Below are 22,055 nucleotides of genomic sequence, written 5' to 3'. Positions count from 1 at the left end.
AGAATACTAATTCTATTTTGAGGTAAATGTAAGTAGTTTGATTTGGATTTCTATTTTCGACTTAAACATTTGGTATATTAGTTACCTATTGCTAAATGACAAGCCATCCCCAAATTTAGTGGTGCTTTAAATAACATATAGACACAACTCTATTGGTTGGCAATTTAGGAAGGACTTCACTGGGATGGCTTTTCTCTGCTCCACGTGGTAATACTGGGCTTACTCATGTGCTGGTGGTCAGTTGGTAAGTCAGCTAGGGGATGGCTGGTCCTGGATGGTCTTACCTTTCTGGTAGTTGATTAGGATATTTGAGGTAAGTGAACCATATTCATCAAGGAGACTAGCCCCTACTTCTTCACACAGCAGTTGGATTCCACAAGAAGAGAGGGCAAGGCTCAGTGTACAACCACTTTCCAAGCCTCTGCTGTGTCACATTTACTAATGTCCCAGAGGCCATAGAAAGTCACCTTGCCAAGCCCAGGGTCAATCTGAAAGGCCACTACCCAGAGGTCTAGATTCATGGGGATTTCTTACTGTAAGCTGTCACATTTGGCTAGTAAGGTATACTTCTTGGGGATAGAGATATTCAGATTATTTATATATATATATAATTACATTATAAATATATAATTATTTTTATATTATAAATATATAATTATAATATATATTATATTTATATATAATTATTTTATAAATATATATTACATAAGTATATATATTTATAAAATAAAGTGTTTTTTTAAAAAAGATTTTATTTATTTATTCATGAGAGAGAGAGAGAGAGGCAGAGACACAGGCAGAGGGAGAAGCAGGCTCCCTGCAGGGGAGCATGTGGGACTCGATCCCAGGACCCCGGGGTCACACCTTGGGCCAGAGGCAGACACTCAGCCTCTGAGCCACCCAGGCATCCCTTCAGGTAATATTTAAAGAATACCTTGAATATTCACAATAACCACAAGAAATGATGGCCAGCTCACTATGGCCAGAGTTATATGGCCAACGATGCAATTTAAAACATTATCTCTATAGGCAAGAATTAAAATCCCTGATTAATCAGTGAGAAAATAGAGGTTCATATATGTTAAATAATTTGCCCAATGTCACACAGCTAGAATATGGCTTAAAATTGTCATGTAATTCATAGGTGGATTACTCTGGGGCCCTGTTTCCAGAGAACATAGTTTAGAAGGCCCCACCACACCTCCTGGGTGCAGGCACTGATGTAGCAGCGAACGAGACAGTTTCCATTTAATGGAGCTTTAAGGTGGACTGCTGTTTATTAAGAGGGTTTGCCTACTATAGTTCTATAGCTTAACTCACAGTATCCTCTGTAATCCTTTCTACCTTTATTTCCTATTGTAATTCCAAGAATATTCATTACTTTAATTAGGCCTCCTTAAATTAGGCCTACTTAAGCTTAAATTTACTGACCAACAGATGGGTGTACTTTGATTTGAGTCATTACTCATACCCTTTCTTCCTCCTACCAGTTGGTATTTGTCTTCCAGCTTTCTCTATGGCATCTTTCCTTGTTGTTTCCTCCCTCAGAGGATTTACTCTGGGCTCATAAAGCCCTGTTGATCCAACTCAACCAATTTAGCACCTAACTTATATATAATCTTGTGTTGTTACTATTATTATTATACATCTTATCTCTTGTCATGCTTATAATTACCTACAAAGCAAGATGTATCTGGTTTTTCCTGCCCAATCTCTCAAAACAGAGTAGATTTTTATTATGTACTTACTGATGAATTTTGTATATGATACATAATGTGGAGAAAGTTTTCAGTTACATATCTGGGAATTGGAGCCTACAAGAAAGGAATTTTACTACTGACTTTATTTCCTTTTAGCAACAGTAGCTAGAGATTTCATTTTAGTTTAAGTCCAAGCATTACATAGCCCTAGTAATCTGTTTTGATAATGGTTAAACCTTTTCCGTTAGCAGAAAAGTGCATATATACAGATAAGGTTTTCATACTTGCACTTGATGCTTCTCTTGTCTTGAATAATAGATAAAAAGCCAGAAGCCATTGTCAACCATTCCAACTCTGAAAGCAAGAATATTATCACGGAACAGATACCAACACCAGCTCAGAATACCTTCTCTGCCTCTTCAGCTAGGAGAGTGAGTATTTTGCAAATATAGTATGAATATTATATTTCTCCTGCTATGGTAACATACTTTGAAAGGCTTTAAAGATACAGTCTTGCAAGATAATACAGATACATCTTACCTGTCCTAGTCTGGTTAGGCTGGCATAGCAAAATATCACCAACTGTGTAACTTTTTTTTTTTTTTTTTTTTTTTACCAACTGTGTAACTTTAAACAATAGAAATTTATTTCTCACAATTCTGGAGGCTGGGATGTCCAAGATCATGAGGCCAGCTGAATCAGTTGCTAGTGAGGACTCTCTTCCTAATTTGCAGACAGCTACCTTATATCCAAATATAGTCACATTGGAGATTAGGGCTTCAAGGTATGGATGGGGAGGTACATAAACATTGCATTTATAACAGTGCCCATAAAAGCTACAGATCCATCACTAAACAAATTTGGCTACAATGTATTTAGATAACATAGGATATAATAATTTGGGACCAAAGAAACTTTGTCCATTGCCTATTCAAGGCTAAGTAAGGTGAGTATGTGAAAAACTCAGACTGGGCTAGGAAGATATCTAACGTTCAGTATTAATTGATTTGATGACTTAGGTCCTTTTTTTACTTCCCGTTTAAAATTTTACATTCAGGGATCCCTGGGTGGCGCAGCGGTTTAGCGCCTGCCTTTGGCCCAGGGCGCGATCCTGGAGACCCGGGATCGAATCCCACATCGGGCTCTCGGTGGGTGGAGCCTGCTTCTCCCTCTGCCTATGTCTCTGCCCCTCTCTCTCTCTCTCTCTGTGACTATCATAAATAAATAAAAATTTAAAAAAAAAAAAAATTTTACATTCATAAGTAGAGTATGGTACTCATCATAATGAGTAGAGAGCAGAGGTAGAAAGAACTTGTTGAACAACTAATACAATTAGTTTTGAGATTAAGAATTGATAGGAGTTCTGGAAAGAAAGCTATTGAAAAAATTCTGTGGTTTTATGGATACTAACTTCCTGATCTTTATAGTACCCCATGAATTGAAAAGACAGGATTACGGTATCATTGTAGAGATGAGGAAACAAAGGCCTGGTTTCCTATTTATTCCTACAAGCATCACTGTGAATCTGTAGAGATGTTTCAGATAGAATTCCCCCCACTCATTACCTAGTCATTTAGCTGTACCTCACATACTGCTTCTAGGTGTGACTAGACTTTTTGCTTTTTTAAAATTAAAAAAATGTTTTGTTTATTTTTGAAGATAGCATGCATATGAACAGAGGGAGAGGGAAAGATAATCTTAAGCAGGTTCCATGCGCAGTGGGGAGCCCAATGCAGGACTCAATGCAGGGCTTGATCTCACGACCCTGAGATCATGACCTAAGCCAGCGGAACAAAATCAAGTGTCAGATGCATAACTGACTGAGCCAACCAGGTGCCCCTAGACTTCTTGCTTTTTTAAAAGACAAATACTAAATAAAAATTTTAAAAAAATACATGAGCACCTGGCTAGCTCAGTCAGTAGAGCATGTAACTCTTGATCTCTAGGTCATGAGTTCAAGCCCCAGATTGGCCATTGAGCTTACTTTAAAAAAATAAAATAAAATAAAAAATAAAACGTATACTTATTACACTTTGCTAAAATAATGCTGGAAAAGGCATTTTTCCTCTCAGAATCAGGATGGCTTTTAAAGAGCTGACATGATTGAGCTTCTAAAGCTGTATATTTATGTACATAAATATATACATTGAGGGGATCCCTGGGTGGCTCAGCGGTTTAGCACCTGCCTTTGGCCCAGGGCGCGATCCTGGAGCCCCGGGATCAGGTCCCACATCAGGTTCCCTGCATGGAGCCTGCTTATCCCTCTGCCTGGGTCTCTGCCTCTCTCTCCCCCTACGTCTATCATGAATAAATAAATAAAATCTTTAAATAAAAAAATACATTGAGATGACATTAAAAGAGAAAATCTGAGTGTGAGCTGGAGACGAATGATTTAGAGTTTCTATTGCATTTTCACTATACCAGGCAGTAAAGGTGGCCTGATATCTGGTGAAACACCAAAGCCGTCTTGCAGAGGTCCCCCAGATTCCAGGGAAGGACTGTTGACTGCTGTTCTAAAGACCAGTTTTACTTCAGACTGGTGTTTGGGCTAATACTAGACTATGATGTTTTCTATGGTTTATAGCAAAATGAGGTAATTACAGACAATGTAAGCTTTCCAGAAAGCTTTCTTTTCCAAAGTTAAAATGTTTTTCTTTTTAAAATCTTTTCTAAAGATTTTTATTTAGTTATTTGAGATACAGCACAAGAGGCAGAGGGAGGAGAAGCAAGCTCTCCACTGAGCAGGGAGCCTGACACAGGATCTCAGAGGACCCTGAGATCATGACTTGAGCCAAAAGCAGACGCTTAACTGAGTCACCCAGGCACCCCAAAATGTTTTTCTTTTTTTAATGAAATGATGGTGATAGAGATGGTAATCAAGTTTTTGAAAGACGTTCTCCTGGCAAAAGCTAAAAGATGGCAACTCTATGACATCTACCATTTTTTTCTTTTTTAATTTTGCTGCTTGGTGAAATCTGAAACACTTGGAACTGCTGCCAAGATCAAATAAGCTGTTTCTTTAAAATAAGCAATTAGAATCTGAGTGAAGTGAATTTTAGTATTTTTATTAGTATCAACCTAAATCAGCTTACCACAGTTATTGCGGTACCTTAAAGCTCCTCTGTGTTTTCTAGTCTCCACATACTGTAAGAAGGAATTAAGCTCATTATTACCATTTTACAGGTGAGCATATTGAGACCTAGAGAAGTAAAATGTCCTATTTTCAGTTACACTATGAGTCAAGCAAGAGAAGATGTTTTTACTAGAACGTGGATCTCCTGGTGTTCTAGGTCAGTACTCATTGGTAAGAGAGCAAATAGTGTTTAATTTCTCAGAGAGCAACTCTGTCAGTAGAAGTACTGTGTTAAGAATCTGAGGCTATTTCTGGCTCAGGGAGAAAGGGAGCCTTGAGCAGTTATTAGCGTCTGCCAGGTGAGGAAGGGAACATTGGCAGAAAGCCTGCCATATATTTGTTCTCCTTGGACTGCCTTATGTTGCCTCACTGAACTTAGTTAAGTGTGGGAAAAGGCAAGTAGGCTGAAAAGAATCACCAGGACCTTTTTTTCCTCTTTTCTTTGCTTCTTCCCTCTAGTTCTCCTCCAGCCTTTTTAACAAGCCGGAAGAACCCAAAGATGAATCTCCTTCTTCGTGGAGACTGGGACTCAGAAAAACTGGCAGCCACAACATGTTGAGTGAGGTGGCCAATCCCAGGGAAGCTCTAAGGGACCGAGGCTCTTCCATCTACCGGTCATCATCAAGTCCTCGGATTTCTGCTCTCCTGGACAACAAAGATAAGGTGCAGTTTAGGCAGGGTGTGGGGAGTTCCAGGGCAGTTCCCTTTTGTGGAAATTCAATCTCAGGAACAAGTGAAAGTGTTTTCTAGTCTCTAATTTGATTCTGGAAGTACAGAATCTTTAAAGGGAGATGGCACGTTGATAGTTTAATCAGTTGGCTTTTCACTTGCTATTATTACTTGGTCAAAGAAGAAAAACCCTTTACCTTTTGGCATACCTTATGTCATTCTTCTTTGCCCTCCTTAACTAGGACAAATAAAATAATAAATTCAGTCAGGAACATGAAAATTTGGATATGGCCTAAGTTTCCCTTGAACCAATTCCAGTAATTGAATTCTTTCAGTGTTTGGAAGCAAAGTTCCTTATCTGGTCTTTTGAGCCTAATGAAGCTCAGGCAACTTAGGACTTGGGAAAAAATGTTTAAGTGCCTTATTTTTTTCATTACTAGATATATGATCAGTTGACTTCACAAACAGTTCATCCACATAATCATCCAAAATCAGTACATTTTTATTTCTTAACTTTTGGTTCCAGATTTTCTAGGGCTCATTTGATGCTCTCCTCTGGGGTCAGGGCTTCCCTGTAACCATAGTCTCCTTGTTCAACATTGTGTTTCTGGAGACTCTTCAAGGAGGTGATGATATTGGTTGGATTAACTCTGCAGCATATTTGTTGTACATGAAGCTGCATTTCAAAGAGAAGACAGGCTGTGGAAGAAATAAGGCTTATTTCATGAAGAACTTTATTTTTTTAATTTTTAAATATTTTATTAATTTATTCATGAGAAACACAGAGAGAGAAAGAGAGCACAAGGCAGAGACACAGGCAGAGGGAGAAGCAGGCTCCATGCAGGGAGCCTGATGTGGGACTCAATCCTGGGCCTCCAGGATCATGCCCTGGGCTGAAGGCAGGCGCTCAACCGCTGAGCCACCCAGGGACCCCCTCATTAAGAACTTTAGAGTAGGGCAGCCCTGGTGGCTCAGCGGTTTAGTGTCACCTCCAGCCCAGGGTGTGATCTTGGAGTCCCGGGATCAAGTCCAGCATCAGGCTCCCTGGGTGGAGCCTGTTTCTCCCTCTGCCTGTGTCTCTGCCCCCACCCCACCCCCGTCTCTGTCTCTTATGAATGATTAAATAAAATCTTTTTTTTTTTTTTTTAAAGAACTTTAGAGTGGAGCTTTCTGTTTGTGGCTTTTCAAAGGCTCCATCTCTTTTGGCAAGGTTGCTGATTTGTGTAATTTGTGCTGCTGTTTTCCTTTTTTTTGGATCATCCTGGCTTTTCCCATGAGAATTGTTTCCCTACATATTGGTTTTTAATGGAGGAAAGGCAGGAATTAGTCTTTGAAAACCAGCCTTTTGTAATACTACTCAAACCGCAATTGTTACTGGATCTAGAAATAAGATTTTATAGGTGTATTGAGCTCTGCGTTTTTACCCAGAATGTTACACTGTGACAGTGTTGTACCTTCTCTGTGCTTTACTTGTTTTGATTTTACAGGAGAGAGAAAACAAAAGCTATTTTAGTTCACTAGCACCCCGGAGGCTCAGCAGCACAAGTGACGTTGAAGAAAAGGAGAACAGGTAATCCTAATACAGGCCAAAAGATGGTCCTCTTGAACTTTCCTAGGCATAGTGATGCCTTGGCCATCACTCTGCTGCCATCTTTCCGCAGGTGCCCTGAGCACATTATGAATTGTTTATGCCTTCTTCTTAGAACTCCTCCCAGCCCTTGCACTCTTGCTTTGCCAGTGCTTTGCCCTTTAGGCTCTCACTTCAGCTTGGGAATCACTGTCTTTAGGAAGCCTTCCCTGACCCTTCTAAGGGCGAATTTGTTTTTACTACGCCAGCAGACTCTGTAAAGGTAGGGTCTATGTCTTGCTGGTTTCTCAGGGACCCCTAGTGTTTAGCACATGACCTGTTCCATGGTAAACACTAAAAATATTATTATTTAATTATTGATCAATTTCTAATTTGTAAGTAGATAAAATTTCAAGTCTTCTCCATCAGTTAAAATGAATGTGAGGATTTCGAGGTACTGCTTGCTGCATCTCGGAGCAGAACCTGATCTAGAACCTTGCTGTTCAAGGTGTGGTCTTCCCAGCCAGCAGCATTGAAATCACCTAGAAGTATGTTAGAAATGCAGAACCTCAGGCCCCACCTCAGTCCTGCTGGATTAGAATCTGCATTTTAACAAAATTCCCTAGGTGATTTGAAGTTTGAGAAGGACTGCTCTGGAGAGCCACAGCTTTGGCAGCAAAGGCCCTGAGGGAACAATTGTGGATTAGAAATCCTACTACAGCCCTTTCTGGATGGCTTCCAGCAGGTTATTCTCTCTTCCTTTCCTGCAGTAGTTACCTCTTTCCCTTGTTACAGACTTCCTCATCTTCCCCATCGTCCTCTTCTCTGCTTCCATATGAGCTACCTATTGGCTTTATAAAGCCCTTTAAAGGAGAAACAAAAAAGTTACAAAAGAATTGGAGACCTTTGACATAAGGGTTTGGTACCTATTGAAATTAGTTGGCTTTGAAGTTGATAAAAGAAAGCAGACAGTAGTAATACTTGACCTGTCCTTTGTGTATACAGGAAAAAACCCAAGCATCCCTTGAAAAGTGTGTCTGTTTCTTTAGCCGTATTACAGTTTCCCTCTCCGACCCTTCTCCCAGTTTGCATTGTATCATGAACAAAACTGGTGGTAGGAATCAGTGCTTTGTTTTGTTTTTTTTCCATGCCTCTGCAGAGAATCAGCTGTGAATCTAGTGAGGAGTGGTTCATATACACGGCAGCTGTGGAGGGATGAAGCGAAGGGAAATGAAACTCCACAGTCAGTTGCTCCTTCTACCTATGTATCAACCTACTTGAAAAGGTACCAGGTTCCAAGGGGTGGGAGATGATATTTCTTCACTCTGGCCATGGGTGTATGGGTAATAATTGCATGCTGTTTTATATCCAATTAGCACCACAAAAACAAATCAAAAAATGAATTACTTTCAGATTTCTTGGGAGTAACATCTCGACTAATTATAAATTAACTTTATTTTCCTGACTGAATTAAAGTAAGCTGATTCCAAATTCTCACCATGAATTTATACTCTCTCCTCTCAGTCCTAATCTTCGACTGGAAGTGACTTCTAGTAATCCCTGAGCAGGACTGAATTTAAATCACCTTTGTCCAGTAGCTAGCTTTCATTTTTCTAAAACTAGAGAAGTTCTCATCTCAAGTTACATTTTTATGGGGGGGAAGGGAGGGACCCTATAGGGTGGTGAGGTGGGTGGATAATGGGGACAGTTTTGTTTTGCATTAAAGAAGTTTCATATTGAAGCCTGTTAATTTAGGGACTTGAGTTGTTTTTTTTTTTTATGACTTTAATGGCCCTCAGATCCATCAAGATGTGAAACTCGCAAGTTTGGTGCAGAGAAGGTACATGGGTTTTCTTCCCCTTTTCTCATCTATGTTCTCTTTTCTGCAATTATTTTCTTTGCCATGTACCAGCCAGCAAGCAAAGCACCTTTGCCAGAGCCATTATACTATAAGACGTACTTAATGAGTATTTTAATTTGAACTTTGCTGCTGATATGGAAGAGTCTGATTCTCATTGCTTACTTTGAATTCTTTCTTCACTTTCATTTACTCAACCCCTCCAACTGCCTCTTCGTGTCATGGGCTTCATCATTAGGTTTTATAGACGATGGATTGGCTGCTCAAGTAACAGCCTTTTGCTATAGACTATATGTTTGGGTTCAAAACCTATTTCCACTTGATTGGAAGAATCTTGTCAACTAGTTAATATCAGAACATGTGAATTAATAAAATTAGTAAGCTATAAAACAAACAGCCACTGTTGCCTTTTAATGGTCTTCAGTTCTGCAGATACGGTTCAGTGATCTCACTGAAGCTTCGTTATGTATATAAACTCAGTGTTTTTGGCTCAATGAAGCAATCACTTATTTGTCTTCAAGACTAAGATCTTAGTCTATCTAAACTTTTTTTTTTTTTTAATTTTTATTTCTTTATGATAGTCACAGAGAGAGAGAGAGAGGCAGAGGGAGAAGCAGGCTCCATACACTGGGAGCCCGATGTGGGATTTGATCCCGGGTCTCCAGGATCGCGCCCTGGGCCAAAGGCAGGCGCCAAACCTCTGCGCCACCCAGGGATCCCCTTAGTCTATCTAAATACATCATTACTCCTTACGGTTGTATCCAAGACCAGGAAAATTGTTCTAAGAAAATAACACTCTAGATCTAGGAAAGAGAAAGCTGCATTTCATTTCCAAGCATGTCGTTACATTGTGATGGGGTTGTTCTTTTTCGTGATCGAAATCATTAACAGAGGGGTAGAGTGAGTAGCATCTGGTTAGATAGGTATAGTTGGCATAATTATGGTAAACAGAGGAGAAAGGGACTGCCTCTAGTTAGGGTAGAAAACATGCTTAATTATATGAGTGCTTTTTGAAAGAAGATCCACAGCTTGATTCATGCTTTGGATTTCCAAATCTTCATTACCCTTAAAGCATTTTTTTGACTACACAAAATCTCGTTTTACGATCTTTTCAAAAGGGAAGAATCATATGCTATCGCTATTTTAAAAAGAAAGTGCAAGAAGACATTTGGCCCTCTTGGACTCTTCCAGGCCTCAACATACTTTCCATTTTCTAGTTCATCTCTTGTCCTTAGGCAGAAATTCCCTTCTTGTGTCCCAGTAAAGTGCATCTTTACCAAGTAAGCCTTCACAGCTTGTGTTGGTCACCCCCACTAGTGTCTCATTACCATAACAGTCAAGACGGTTTTTTAAAAATTCTAACCCAAGTAATGTTTTGCTTTAATTGAGATGGTTCATTCTTATCTTCCTTTGAAACAAAGGAAAGTTGCCTTCTGTTGCCCATGCAATGTTATTTCCTGTACTTAAAACTTTGAATCCTCCCAAAGACACGTTTGTTTTAGGCTTAATAACCACTGTCCTCAGAGACATTTTTTTTCCCCACAGAGCTTTTTTATTCTCCATTCTTTAATTTTAAATTTCTACTCCAAAACCTCTACAAATTCTTGGTCTTACTTTAGCTTCTGCAGTGCTACTTCTATATCAGGTAGACATTTGGGGTTGCATGATTTTTTTGCCTTGGGGTTTGTTGGGAATTACTTTTTCTAATAAAATTATTCTATTTGCTAAATGTTTCTCAGCCCCTATTCTATTCCTATATACTGCTCTTCTGCTTTCTCTTATTGCATATCATCTCTCCTCAAGCTTCCTTCACTCTTTTGGATGATTGACAGATGCCTGCTTGCTGCCAGTGACCCAGCTATAGCTGGAATTGATCATTCACTCCACTTCCCAATTGCCATATCCTCTCTTTGGTCTACATTCCTTTCAAATGCACAATCTGGGGGGAAGGTGGTGCTGGGGCATGGTGGGTGAGCAGCATGTCCTGAAGAAAGTGACTGTGTGCTGTTTTGCAGTGCCTCATTTGGTAGAAGTAGTGACCCCACAAGTCCCTACATTTCAGCCAATCGCAATTCATCTCCTGCTACCTCACCCATTACCATTGGTTCATCTACCTCTCGGGGCAGCAGGTGGCAACCTGCCTCTTGCCCTACACCAATCAGTGCAAACACTGCTGCATCTGTACACCATGGCAGGTAAGGCTTCTTGGGGCCATTTGAGTTACAGTCATCAAAACTCATGCCTCTGGATACACATAAGAGATTCAAACCAAAGAGACTTTGTCACTGTGGAACAAGTTTGAATTCGTGTGAAAATGTCCATGATTTAACAAGGATGTTTTGTTTGGACTTGTATTAGGCACTCAGCAGTTGCTCATTGAATAATCATAGGGTATGTGTCTTTGTACTTGGTGTTAGGCTTCGACTTAAAGTGACTGCTTTTGTGGAATTACTTTGTAAGGGTCATCCTATTATGGGAAAGCACATATTAAAAATATCCACATTACTTCACTTACATTGATTTTCTAGTCATCGTGAGTAGGAGTCTCTTCTACTTACTCTTTTTTTCGGACAGCATATAAACCCAAAACAGATGATAAGCTAACTCTTGTTCCATAAGCTTCCTATAGCCTTCTGAAAATTCTCAGCTCAGTTTTTGCTGGAAACACTGTAAGAAGGAAGAGATGTGTGTTTGTCTAAATTTGTCTAGATTTGTGTTGTTCCTAGGGCAGTAGTGTCTAGTCCTTCTAAAGGGTAGCATGGGAAAGACTTCATCGTGAAAGTGCACCAGGACTTCAGCTGTGGTTTTGACTATGGCTTTCAATCCTTTATGTGTATGGCCAGAGACCTTTTTACTTTGGGGTATGGCAAAGGGACTCTTTTTTGAGGTAGTGTTTCTAGAACTGACACAAAGAAAATGAAAAACATTAGTGATGATAGTGTTGCTGCAAGAACACTCTGGTGGTGTTGCTTGATTGGTTTTTGTCCATTTATTATATTTCTTTCCTTAAAATAAGTGGTGATTATTTGTTTGGCTGGGAGGGATAGGCTCAAGATGGATTATTAATAATAATACTGTACAATTATGTTGACATTTATTAATTAGGTCCTTATAATAGTTCATCTGCATAGGTGTAGTAAATATTATACCCATAGATGAAGAAACTGAAATGCAGAGAGGTTAATTGCTTAACTATTAAGAGTTGAGACCAGGGAAAAATAGTAATGGCTACCATTTGTTGAACCCTATCGTGTGCCGAGCACTGGCTTCGGTACTTATAAAAATTACATGAGCAAAAAAAAAAAAAAATAAATAAAAAAAAATAAAAAATAAAAAAAAAATAAAAATTACATGAGCAATTGGTTTATTCACATGTACCAGTAAGTCCTAATAACTGAGGCTTACATATGATAAAGCTTTATTTTTTTCTCTCACTTAAAGTCCAGAAATTTGCAGGGTTGGCACCACAGCTTCAGAGTCATCAAAGGATCCTATATCCTTCTGTCTTTCTGTTTCACAGTTCTTAGATCATGCTTCCATTTCCATGGGTTGCCTCTGAAGCTCTAGCTGTCATGACTGATTCTAGGCAGGAAGAAGGAAGAAAGGGGGAAACGCACCAAGAGGGTATGCTTCTGAACTGAGGTTTTTCCCCAAAGTGCTAATTTTCTGCTCATGTCTCCCTGGCTACCTCTAGCAGCCAGGGAGACTTTGGAAAATGTGGATTTTTAAGTAGGTGCAATGCTGCCCTCAATAATTGATGGATTCTGTTAGGAAGAAAAGGAAAATGAATATGGGTTAGCCATATCTCAGGCACACATATATTGTTCTTATTTTATAGGTGTGGAAACTGAGACCCAAAACTTAATCATCTGTACAAGATCACACATCTAGTAAGGTACTGAGGCAGGATTTGAACCTAGATTTGTCCATGTCAGAGCTTCTATTTCACTGTTAGTTTTCCACTGAGCTTGTATTTTACTCTGAGCTCTATACTAAGTGTTCTACATACATTATTTTATTTAATCATCATAAGACCCTTGACTTTTAAGGTATCATTATTCCCATTTTACCACATTTCAAAATAATAGTATAAGTCCTATTCTGTAATTCAATAAAATAAAATCCTTGGCATTTCCACAGGAGAAAAAAATCGCAGAAAGAACAAAACATGTTATTAACCTAAAAGAATGTCTGGTAAGGTTTTGATAAGTGTAATTTTTTTATAGCTTTGTTTCTGGCTACTTTTATTAGTATATCCTATAGACTCATACATCTTGTAAGTCTGAGGAATTTAGTTTCACCTTTTTTCTGAGTCATTAATTGTTTCTGGAGAAGTGGCTTGTGTTTTTTAGATACCAGTTCAAAACTGTTCTATTTTTATATTTGCATCTAGGTGCCATATTTAGATTTTTACAATCTAATTATTGCTTTCAAGTTTATTCTAATGATGTGATTATTTGAAAATGAGTTTATAGCTACTTATAAGCATTTTTGGTAATTGTGAGTAAGTGGGGGAAAAAAAGCCAGATTTTTAAAATTCCTTATTTTCATTGCTTTTCTCATCTCTGTGAATATCAATTTTGGATCTCTGTTACCCCAGCAACAAGCTGTGACATCACAAATGATAGCTTTTTGGGTGGAGAGCCAATGGTTGCTCTCAACTCTTTGTTAAGAAACAAAGATCTTGTTTTCATGTAAATGAGTTTAATTATACAGCTTGCTGTTGGAAAGTCTGCAGTTAAGGTTACATATAGAATCTTACTAGTTTTTGTTTCTGTTGCTCATGTATGCACTTAAGATTACAGACAATCAGGCATTTGGTTAAGTGGAAAGAGAGCAGTTGCTGAGCTAGGTAAGGGAAAACTAAGCATACTGAGGTTATATTTATCAAATATCTCTGGAATCCAAGAAGATGGTCATCTAATCTAGGCTGAGGACTACCACAAAGACTCTCACTGCCAAGAATTAAGGGGCAGGTGGAGGCCAATATCGTAAGTGACTTTAGTGTCGTTTTCATGTGTGTGGAGAGGCCCTGCCTCTGTGTGCCTGTGTGGAGACCAGATGGTACTCAAGAATCATTTAAAGCACTCTTGCATATGTTACTATCTTCCTTATGCCATAGTTATTTTTTTTTAATTTTCTAAATCTCAAGCAAAAAAAAATTCATGAAATATAACTCTTTGGGCAGAGGATATCAAACTAAATGTATAATCATACTGTTCTAAGATTTAAGAGCTCAGAATTTAAAAATCCAGTCAAGCAACAAAAAAAATCTGAGCAAGATTTCTCTAGGTACTTATCTCAAACCCTGTGTGTGTATGTGTGTGTGTGTGTGTGTGTGTTTGTGTGCTCCTGCTTTGTTATGTGGCATGCCTGACCATCCTTTTTCTGCTTGTGTTTTTTTGTTTTTGTGTTTTTTATTTCAGGACTCCTTACAAATCCCAGGCTGACTCAACAGTAGAGAAAACAGCAGACAATGTCTCTTCTAGCACCCCACTCTGTGTGATCACTAATCGCCCTCCACCTAACACTGCCAATGGGGTTACAACTGCCACTCTGCTCTCCACTCCTGGAACAGACTCCTCTGTGGAAGCCAGGGACAGGAGGAGGTATGTTATGTACTGATTTCCTTTGTAGGGTTCTGCTTTGAGGTAGGAGATAAAGAAATGGGTGTGAAGTCTCTCCCCCAATCCCAAATACATTTATGAAAGTAGATCTTTATGTTACAGTTTGGGTTGTCTATTTTGCTTCTGGGAGATTTTTGGCGGAGATCTTAATTTTTTCTGATTATTTAGCATAGATACTTATTCTGTTATGAATACAAGGCATATCTTTTTTCTATTTGTCTTAAAAAAGAAATCATGGTCAGACACTGTTTCCCCATTTTGTGGTAGAGAACCTAAAGCACAGAGAAAGATCTTTTCTTTTGTTTTGAGGAGTCTGTGAAGACTTCCCTGGCAGCAAGGAAAAGCCGTAGCATGAAAAAGGCTCAGAGAAATAAAGCTAGGATATCATTTTAATTAATTTAAGAATACCAGAAAAAGAACTGAATAGTGTAGGATGATGGCAGAAGGATAGTGACCGGTTATTTTACAATTTCTTTAGAGGAAAATGATGAGAGAGCAGTCATGAATTGGCACAGGAGAGATTTAAGGGAGAAGCTAAGAAGAACTTTTTGATTGTCAATATTAGAAGATGTTGGAAGATGTGACCAAGAAGAATGGGACATTTCCTCCCACTTGAAAAAGTAAAAAAATAGAATGCACTCCATGTAGCTGTTTCAGATCTACTTAAAAACTGAAGCCATATTTATTCCTTTTTTAAGACTAGAAAAGGAAGTGAAATCGTATAAAAATTTAGATTTCAGTTTGACCTCATTTTCTTTTGAATCTCCAAAGGAAGGAGATTTTGTATTTGTGAGTGTGTATATATGTATAATAAGTCTTATCATCCACAAGGTACAATGAGTTAAATTTTTTAGATGTTTGTTTATTATAATGGTAGTTCTAAAACTAAAATTTTGAGAAGCAGAAGAGAAATGTTAAGTGAGTTGAAAAATAGTGTTTCTCTTCTTTCATTCCTTCCTTTCTTTTTTCATTTCTTTATATAAAAATTGGAGAAAGTTTTCTGGGGTAATAGGTTGCAGAGCATCATCTTTACACTGGTTTCCAGCCAAGAAAATTTTTAATAAGTCAATCTTGGATATTGAATGCTTATATATATAATAGCTTGGATGTAATTTAGGTATTATTAGTTTCATCTAGGACTAAATGTGAAAGTAATATTTTCTGAATATTAGCTAGAAAAAACTCCATTTCAAAAATGCTTCTGGGCTGACACAAGTAAAATGAGTTAAATTCATCACTAAGATCATGACCCCTGAAAGGAGGGGTAAATCAGGCTTTTTATCAAACTGCATTATTAAATATTTAGGTGTACATACCATTATTTAGAGAAACCTAGAGAAACAGTTACTGTCTTCTGGGATTTTTATGACCTATGAACAATAAGATGGCACCTGCTACAGATACTAATTTTACTTGAGAGGTTTTACTTAAGCCACAAATATTTGTTATGTACTGTGTACCATATATTATCACTGGGACATAATTCCTCCAGAAGCAGCAAATATAATAATAAAAGAATTAAATTAAAATATCGATGAATTGGGCAGCCCGTGTGGCTCAGCGGTTTAGCACACCTTCAGCCCATGGCCTGATCCTGGAGACGCTGGATCGAGTCCCACATCAGGCTCCCTGCATGGAGCCTGAGCCTGCTTCTCCCTCTGCCTGTGTCTCTGCCTCTCTTTCTTTCTGTGTCTCTCATGAATAAATAAATAAAATCTTTAAAATATATATATATATATCTGGCAGCCCCGGTGGCGCAGCGGTTTAGCGCCGCCTGCAGCCCAGGGCGTGATCCTGGAGACCCTGGATCGAGTCCCACGTAGGGCTCCCTGCGTGGAGCCTGCTTCTCCCTCTGCCTGTGTCTCTGCCTCTCTCTCTCTCTCTCTCTGTGTCTCTATGAAGAATAAATAAATAAAATCTTTAAAAATATATATATATATATATCAAAATATATATATATATTGATGAATTACATGAATGTGGTGTTTCAAGATAAGCGCATTTTTAGGACGGCACAAAATAATAAACGGAGATATTAGATATTTATTAGATAATAGACAAATACAGTAATGGCACAAGATAAATAAGAAGACATTACATAACATTTGTTGGACTCAGTCACTAGCATTCTTTTTTTTTTTTTCAAAATATTTATTGAGTGTTTGCCATTGCAAAGTATTATGATGAACCCAGGTAATATAGTGGTGAACAAGCAAACAGTCTCAGCCCTTGGGAAACATACATGGTAGTGAAGAAAGATAAATATTAAATAATTATAATATATACTATGGAGAGGTAGTGTGAGTTGTATCCACCTACAGAAGACCTCCCTTCTCCTGCAGGGTAAGGTTATCCTAAGGGTATGATGCTCAAAATGTGTAGGACAAATAGTAGCTAGGAGAAGGGGATAAGCATTCCTGGCAGAAATATGGCTATTGAATACCACTAAGGTGGGAAGGTGCTTGATCCTTTGGAGAATCTGAGAGAGGATGTGACTTTGATGTAGAGAGTTAGGGAAAGAGCAATCTAAGGTGAGGCTTGGGGAATAAATAGGAGCTATATAACACAAAGTCTTATGGCTGAGGACAAAGATTTTGGATATATATGTTAAGAACCATGATGAGTTACTGGAAGCTTTTTTTTTTTTAACATCTTTATAAAGACAAAATTTATATACCATATAATTTAAGGTGTACAATTCAGTCATTTTCGGCATATTCACAGATATGTGCAATGATTATCGTGGTCAATTTTAGAACATTTTCATCATCTTAAAAAGAAATCCCATACATTTAGTCATTGCCCCCCTATTCCCACCTCATCTACCCACTTCCTAGACCGAAGCAACCACTGATCTACTTCCTGTTTTTATAGTGTTGCCTATTCTGGACATTTCATATAAATAGAATCAATATGTGGTCTTTTGTGACTGACTTCTTTCATTTAGAATAATGTTTCAAGGTTCATTCCTGTTGTGGCATGTATCAGCATTTTATTCTTTTTTTTTTTTTTTTTTTATGGCCAAACACTATTCCAATAGTGTTGGAATTCCAACACTATTCAAACAAATTGCAATGTGGATATACTGCATTTTGGTTGCCATTCATAAGTTGGTGGACATGGGTTCTTTCCATCTTTTGGCTATTTTGAATAATGTTACTATAAACATTCATGTACAAGTTTTTGTGTGGGCATATGTTTTTATTTCTCTTGGATATATACCTCAGAGTAGAATTGCTGGGTCATATAGAAAATATATAAAAATATAACTTGATCTCACATTTTCTTAAATTCTGGCTTTTATTCTGGTTACATTATTCCATATGCATTGGACAGGGAAAGATGGACAGGAATAGAGAGAGGCATGAGAGAGAGCAAGTAGCTTGCACATAGATAATAGTAAAAGAGATGGAGAAAAGTGAATGGATTCAAAATTTACTTAGGAAAAGGTTCTAGGAACATAGTAGATAGATTTTATAAGGATCCCTCTCCCATTATAAATGTAGGAAAGTATAATTGAGTTCAGAAAAGTGAAAGGGAACTGCTAGGTGACAAAACTGAAAAGAATCCAAAGACCAGAGTAGTTTGAGAGGCTCAGGGTTGGTTGAAGACCTATAGAGTAGATCTTAGCATCTGGAGGCTCAGATTTTAATGCCATGTGTGGTTATGGGAAGCATGGCTTTGGACCTGACTAGGCTAGGGGCTGTAACCAAGAACCTGTATAAAGCTAGAGTTCTCAAAAGGCTGCCTAATTCATGATAAGGGTACTTTGTCTGTGGCCCCAAGAAATGTCAAGGATAGGATAGGACCTATTCAAGGGTCTGGGCAGGGACAGAAAAATCTTTTCTGGGAAATTCTTACTACCCATATAGTGTGGAAATCCCAAACCAAGAATTTCTTCCTTAAAAGATTGATTGATTGATAGAGTGTGGTGAGGGAGAGGGGGAGTGCAGAGCCCAGTGCAGGGCTTGATCTCATGAGCCTGAGATCATGCCCCAAACCTAAAACAAGAGCTCTTAACCCACTGTACCACCCAGGTGCCCCCCCCACCCCCAGCCAAGAATTTAGCAAAGAAACTAGGTCTGCAGTCTTGAAATCTGGGGCCATTGGCACAAGCACTTTAAAACTACCATGAAGAAACACACTGACAACCCAGGGTACAAAGAATTTCTATAAAACAGTTGCTGACCGAAGACAAACTCACATAGAACCTTATAAACACTGAAGGAAATGAACCACTGTGAGAGAAAGTTAGCAGATACAGCTTCTTAGATACGCTTAGAAGTATTACATGCAGATCACTATGTAATAGAATTTTTTGGATGCAAAACAGAAACCTCAAATTATTATTTAATTTGGTAACAATAATTAGAAGTGACCAGTTGTACTGAAGATAGACACATGTATAAAAATGGCAAATTAATCAGAAGCAGTTCCTAGAATAAAAGATTTTGGAACTGTGTTGTTTGTATATAGAATCCTATTTAAATGGGAACCCACATATATAAAGCATCCATTTATTGAGAGACTGCTGTGTGCCAGGCACAGTTATTAAAGATACAAGGTTAAAGAAAAACATCTTTCCTGCCCTTGAGAGCTTAAATTTATCTATTGTGGGAAGGCAAACAAGCAAATCAAATAATATAGTCAGTTGTTAAGTGCTCTGATAAAGATATGTATAGATTGCTGTGAGGGCACGGAGGAGGGGAATCTAAATTAGGCTGAGTAGGGTGACGGAGAAGGTGTGCCAGAGGAGGTGACTGGAGTTGAATTTTGAAGACAACTAGAAGTGAATTATAAGTAGCAATAGGAGGGGATGGTATTTTAGAGGGAACCCAAGAAATTCAAAAAACAAGTTCAGTATACCTGAAGCTGGGAGATGGCAAGGCCAGTGTTGCATTTCTGAAGGTGTCTTTGTGAAACAGATTTAGATGAATTAATAAAAAAAAAAAAAGGCAGACAGTCTGTGGCCAAATTAGTTTGTAAAAGAATGGGTTAAGCAAAGGTAAACAGGATTACTCAGAAGCCTTTTCAGGATCCTTCCTCTCCGGGCTGGGGTGTTGGGGGGAGTTGGGTATGGAGAAGGGGGTAGTTAGAATTTGCAGCATTTTCCAAATTTCTGTGTCCATCGAATAGTTTTGTTTTGTTTTTTTTTTCACAGAAACCCAAGACTGGTATTCTACTGGGTATACTTTAGAAATTGTGGAGCTAGAGAGGTAGGCAGGAACCAAATCATGTAGATTTTTGTTGTGCTATGCTAAGAAACTTGAACTTCTGTTTTCAAAGCTATGGAATACCACTGAAGTATTTTCAGCTGGGGAATGACTTGATCAAATAAAACATATCATTTAAGCCTTTACAGAATTAAAGCCATTTAGAATTTCTCCCTCTAGAGAAACATAAGCTGAAAGAAAAAAAAAATCACATGTTTTGAAAACAGCTAAATTTTCCTTCTGAAAGAGCATGCTGGGTGCTAATTCTCTTGAAGCTGCAGCTTTCTCTGTAATCAGCTCATTGTGGAAGCATTTGGACTCCTGCTGGGAACCATGATGGAGGCCTGAAGCTCACATTCACAGGTCCAATTTGAAACAATTAGTGAGCACTGGGATAAATGGGGCTTTAAAACTGGCCACAGCGAGGCCCACCCAGTGGAAAAGCCACTTCTCAGAAAGAATCTCCATTTGTAGTGTAATTAGGGCATGTGGACTGGGGAGTGGGTCTTGCCATTAAACCTGCACAGCTGGCTTTTCCTTTCTGAGAATGTTTGGTCCTAAGGAGGGGTAAATAGGTGTGTGCCGACCCATTGGCTCATGATCAGTCTCTGCTTTACACCCTGTATGCTTTAGTCAATTCGTTATAACTACAGATACGTCATTAAATGGGCAGAGCTAGATACAAAAAATAGATTATAATACCAAACAATAATAAACATGGAGATCTTAACACTAGATTTTTCCGGGGGGGGGGGATTACGGACATTTTTTATTTTGTTTTTTTTCTATATATTCCAAAGTTCCAGAGTGATAAACTATTACCATTTTAAGCAGGGCAGAGAAAGGGAGCCTGAAAAAAAATTTTAATTCTAGGAACAAAGGTCTTTCTTATGATGTAAGTCCATGACGATGGCCATAATCACTGAAGAGTAAACACAAGAGTCAAGAAATTCAAGATTTGCAGCATTTTAGATAATTTTTTATTTTGCTACATAAGCTGAAATCATTTATTAGTTTTAAGATTTTGGATTTACAAAGTTCCTGTTGTTTTCTTTCCTGGAAAGCTCAAGTATGTGCACATGTATTCTGTTTACCTGATGTAAAGAATAGAAGTTAAACTTCCTGTTTTACAAATGCAAATGGTGAGGCCCTAGGAGCCTGGAGTGATTTGCCTACTATCACGTCTTGAGTCAGCCGCACCTGGAGGTCACCACCCAAGCCTCTTCGTCTCTTGTCCTTGAACTCACTAACCATTTCTTCTTTCGGATTTAGGAATAAAGATTTTGATTCAGGGGCCAGTCCATCTTACTTGGTAGCCCAGCATGCCCCAGTCTACCTTCATGGTACTGTAATCACCGCCATCCAGTCTTTGGCTTGCCCCTGAGGATTATAGAAACCAACAGGGTCATCTGATTGTAACGGGGTTGATTTGACTGGCAGACAGCAGGACAGAAATGGCAAGTGGCAGGCAGTTGGCAGATAACTCTGCAGGGGTATCAGAGCCAAGCGGCAGCTGTCACAATAGTGTAGTGGTTGGGTTCATTTTCCCAAGCGCCAAGTTTTCCTTAGCAACAAAATGTAAACAGTTCCCTTGGCTAATATTAGAATCTGATAGTGTCTGCCTTTGATCCTCTTGCTCTGTTTCTCCTCTAGCTTTTCTCCTCTCAACCCAACCCTGGATTTTACATCTTTCTTTTTTTTAACATATGCAACTTTAATAAGAAATGAAATATAGATGACAAAGTACTGCCATTTAACTTTATACTGAATTTTACATCTTTTTTATTGGTGTCTTTCCTTTTAAAAAAAAAGATTTTATTTATTTATTCATGAAAGACGCAGAGAGGCAGAGACACAGGCAGAGGGAGAAGTAGGCTCCCTGCAGGGAGCACGACGTGAGGTGGACTCAATCTGGGACTCAAGGATCATGCCCTGGGCCAAAGGCTCAACCTCTGAGTCACCCAGGCGTCCCTATTGGTGTCCTTTTCTTTGTAGAAACGGTTAAAATAGTTTTCCTCTACAAGAAGCTAAAATTGTTTCTCTTTCTCAGATAGCCCACGTGTGACTGTGCTTGGCCAGGATACCGTCCGTATTGGCTGAGTCGTATATACCACACTTATCGACCTTGAATCCCTTGGGGTCTTTATAAGCTAGGTAGTTATTCCTACTAATGTGAAGCTGTCAGCAAATTAATTTGGCATCATCTTTGGAATGTTAGAAACTTAAACCAAGTAATTAAACTCTGAGTCATGGTTTTTTAAAGACTCATTTCACTGTCTCCAAGCTAA

At 38.6% G+C, this 22,055-nt stretch overlaps 1 protein-coding gene across 13 annotated transcripts in view; it reads left to right on the top strand.

Annotated features, from left to right (window-relative positions):
• PPP1R12B (protein phosphatase 1 regulatory subunit 12B) overlaps positions 1-22,055 on the top strand; it is a 205,135-nt gene that overhangs the window by 70,017 nt on the left and 113,063 nt on the right. For 7 of the 13 annotated variants that reach the window (XM_038541861.1, XM_038541860.1, XM_038541863.1 and 4 more), the window contains exons 9-14: positions 2,019-2,131; positions 5,293-5,496; positions 6,990-7,072; positions 8,229-8,354; positions 10,943-11,122; positions 14,354-14,536. In XM_038541861.1, the coding sequence (XP_038397789.1) occupies positions 2,019-2,131; positions 5,293-5,496; positions 6,990-7,072; positions 8,229-8,354; positions 10,943-11,122; positions 14,354-14,536 (889 nt within the window). Of the gene's footprint in view, positions 1-2,018; positions 2,132-5,292; positions 5,497-6,989; positions 7,073-8,228; positions 8,355-8,868; positions 8,910-10,942; positions 11,123-14,353; positions 14,537-15,032; positions 15,344-22,055 lie in introns of those variants that run through there. The other 6 variants (XM_038541864.1, XM_038541865.1, XR_005361781.1 and 3 more) reach the window with 5 other exon arrangements.

The sequence above is a fragment of the Canis lupus genome, chromosome 7, assembly GCF_011100685.1.
Source record: "Canis lupus familiaris isolate Mischka breed German Shepherd chromosome 7, alternate assembly UU_Cfam_GSD_1.0, whole genome shotgun sequence".
NCBI lineage: Eukaryota > Metazoa > Chordata > Mammalia > Carnivora > Canidae > Canis > Canis lupus.
The sequence above is the reverse complement of the archived record's forward strand: the minus strand, read 5'-3'. Positions and strand labels throughout refer to the sequence as shown.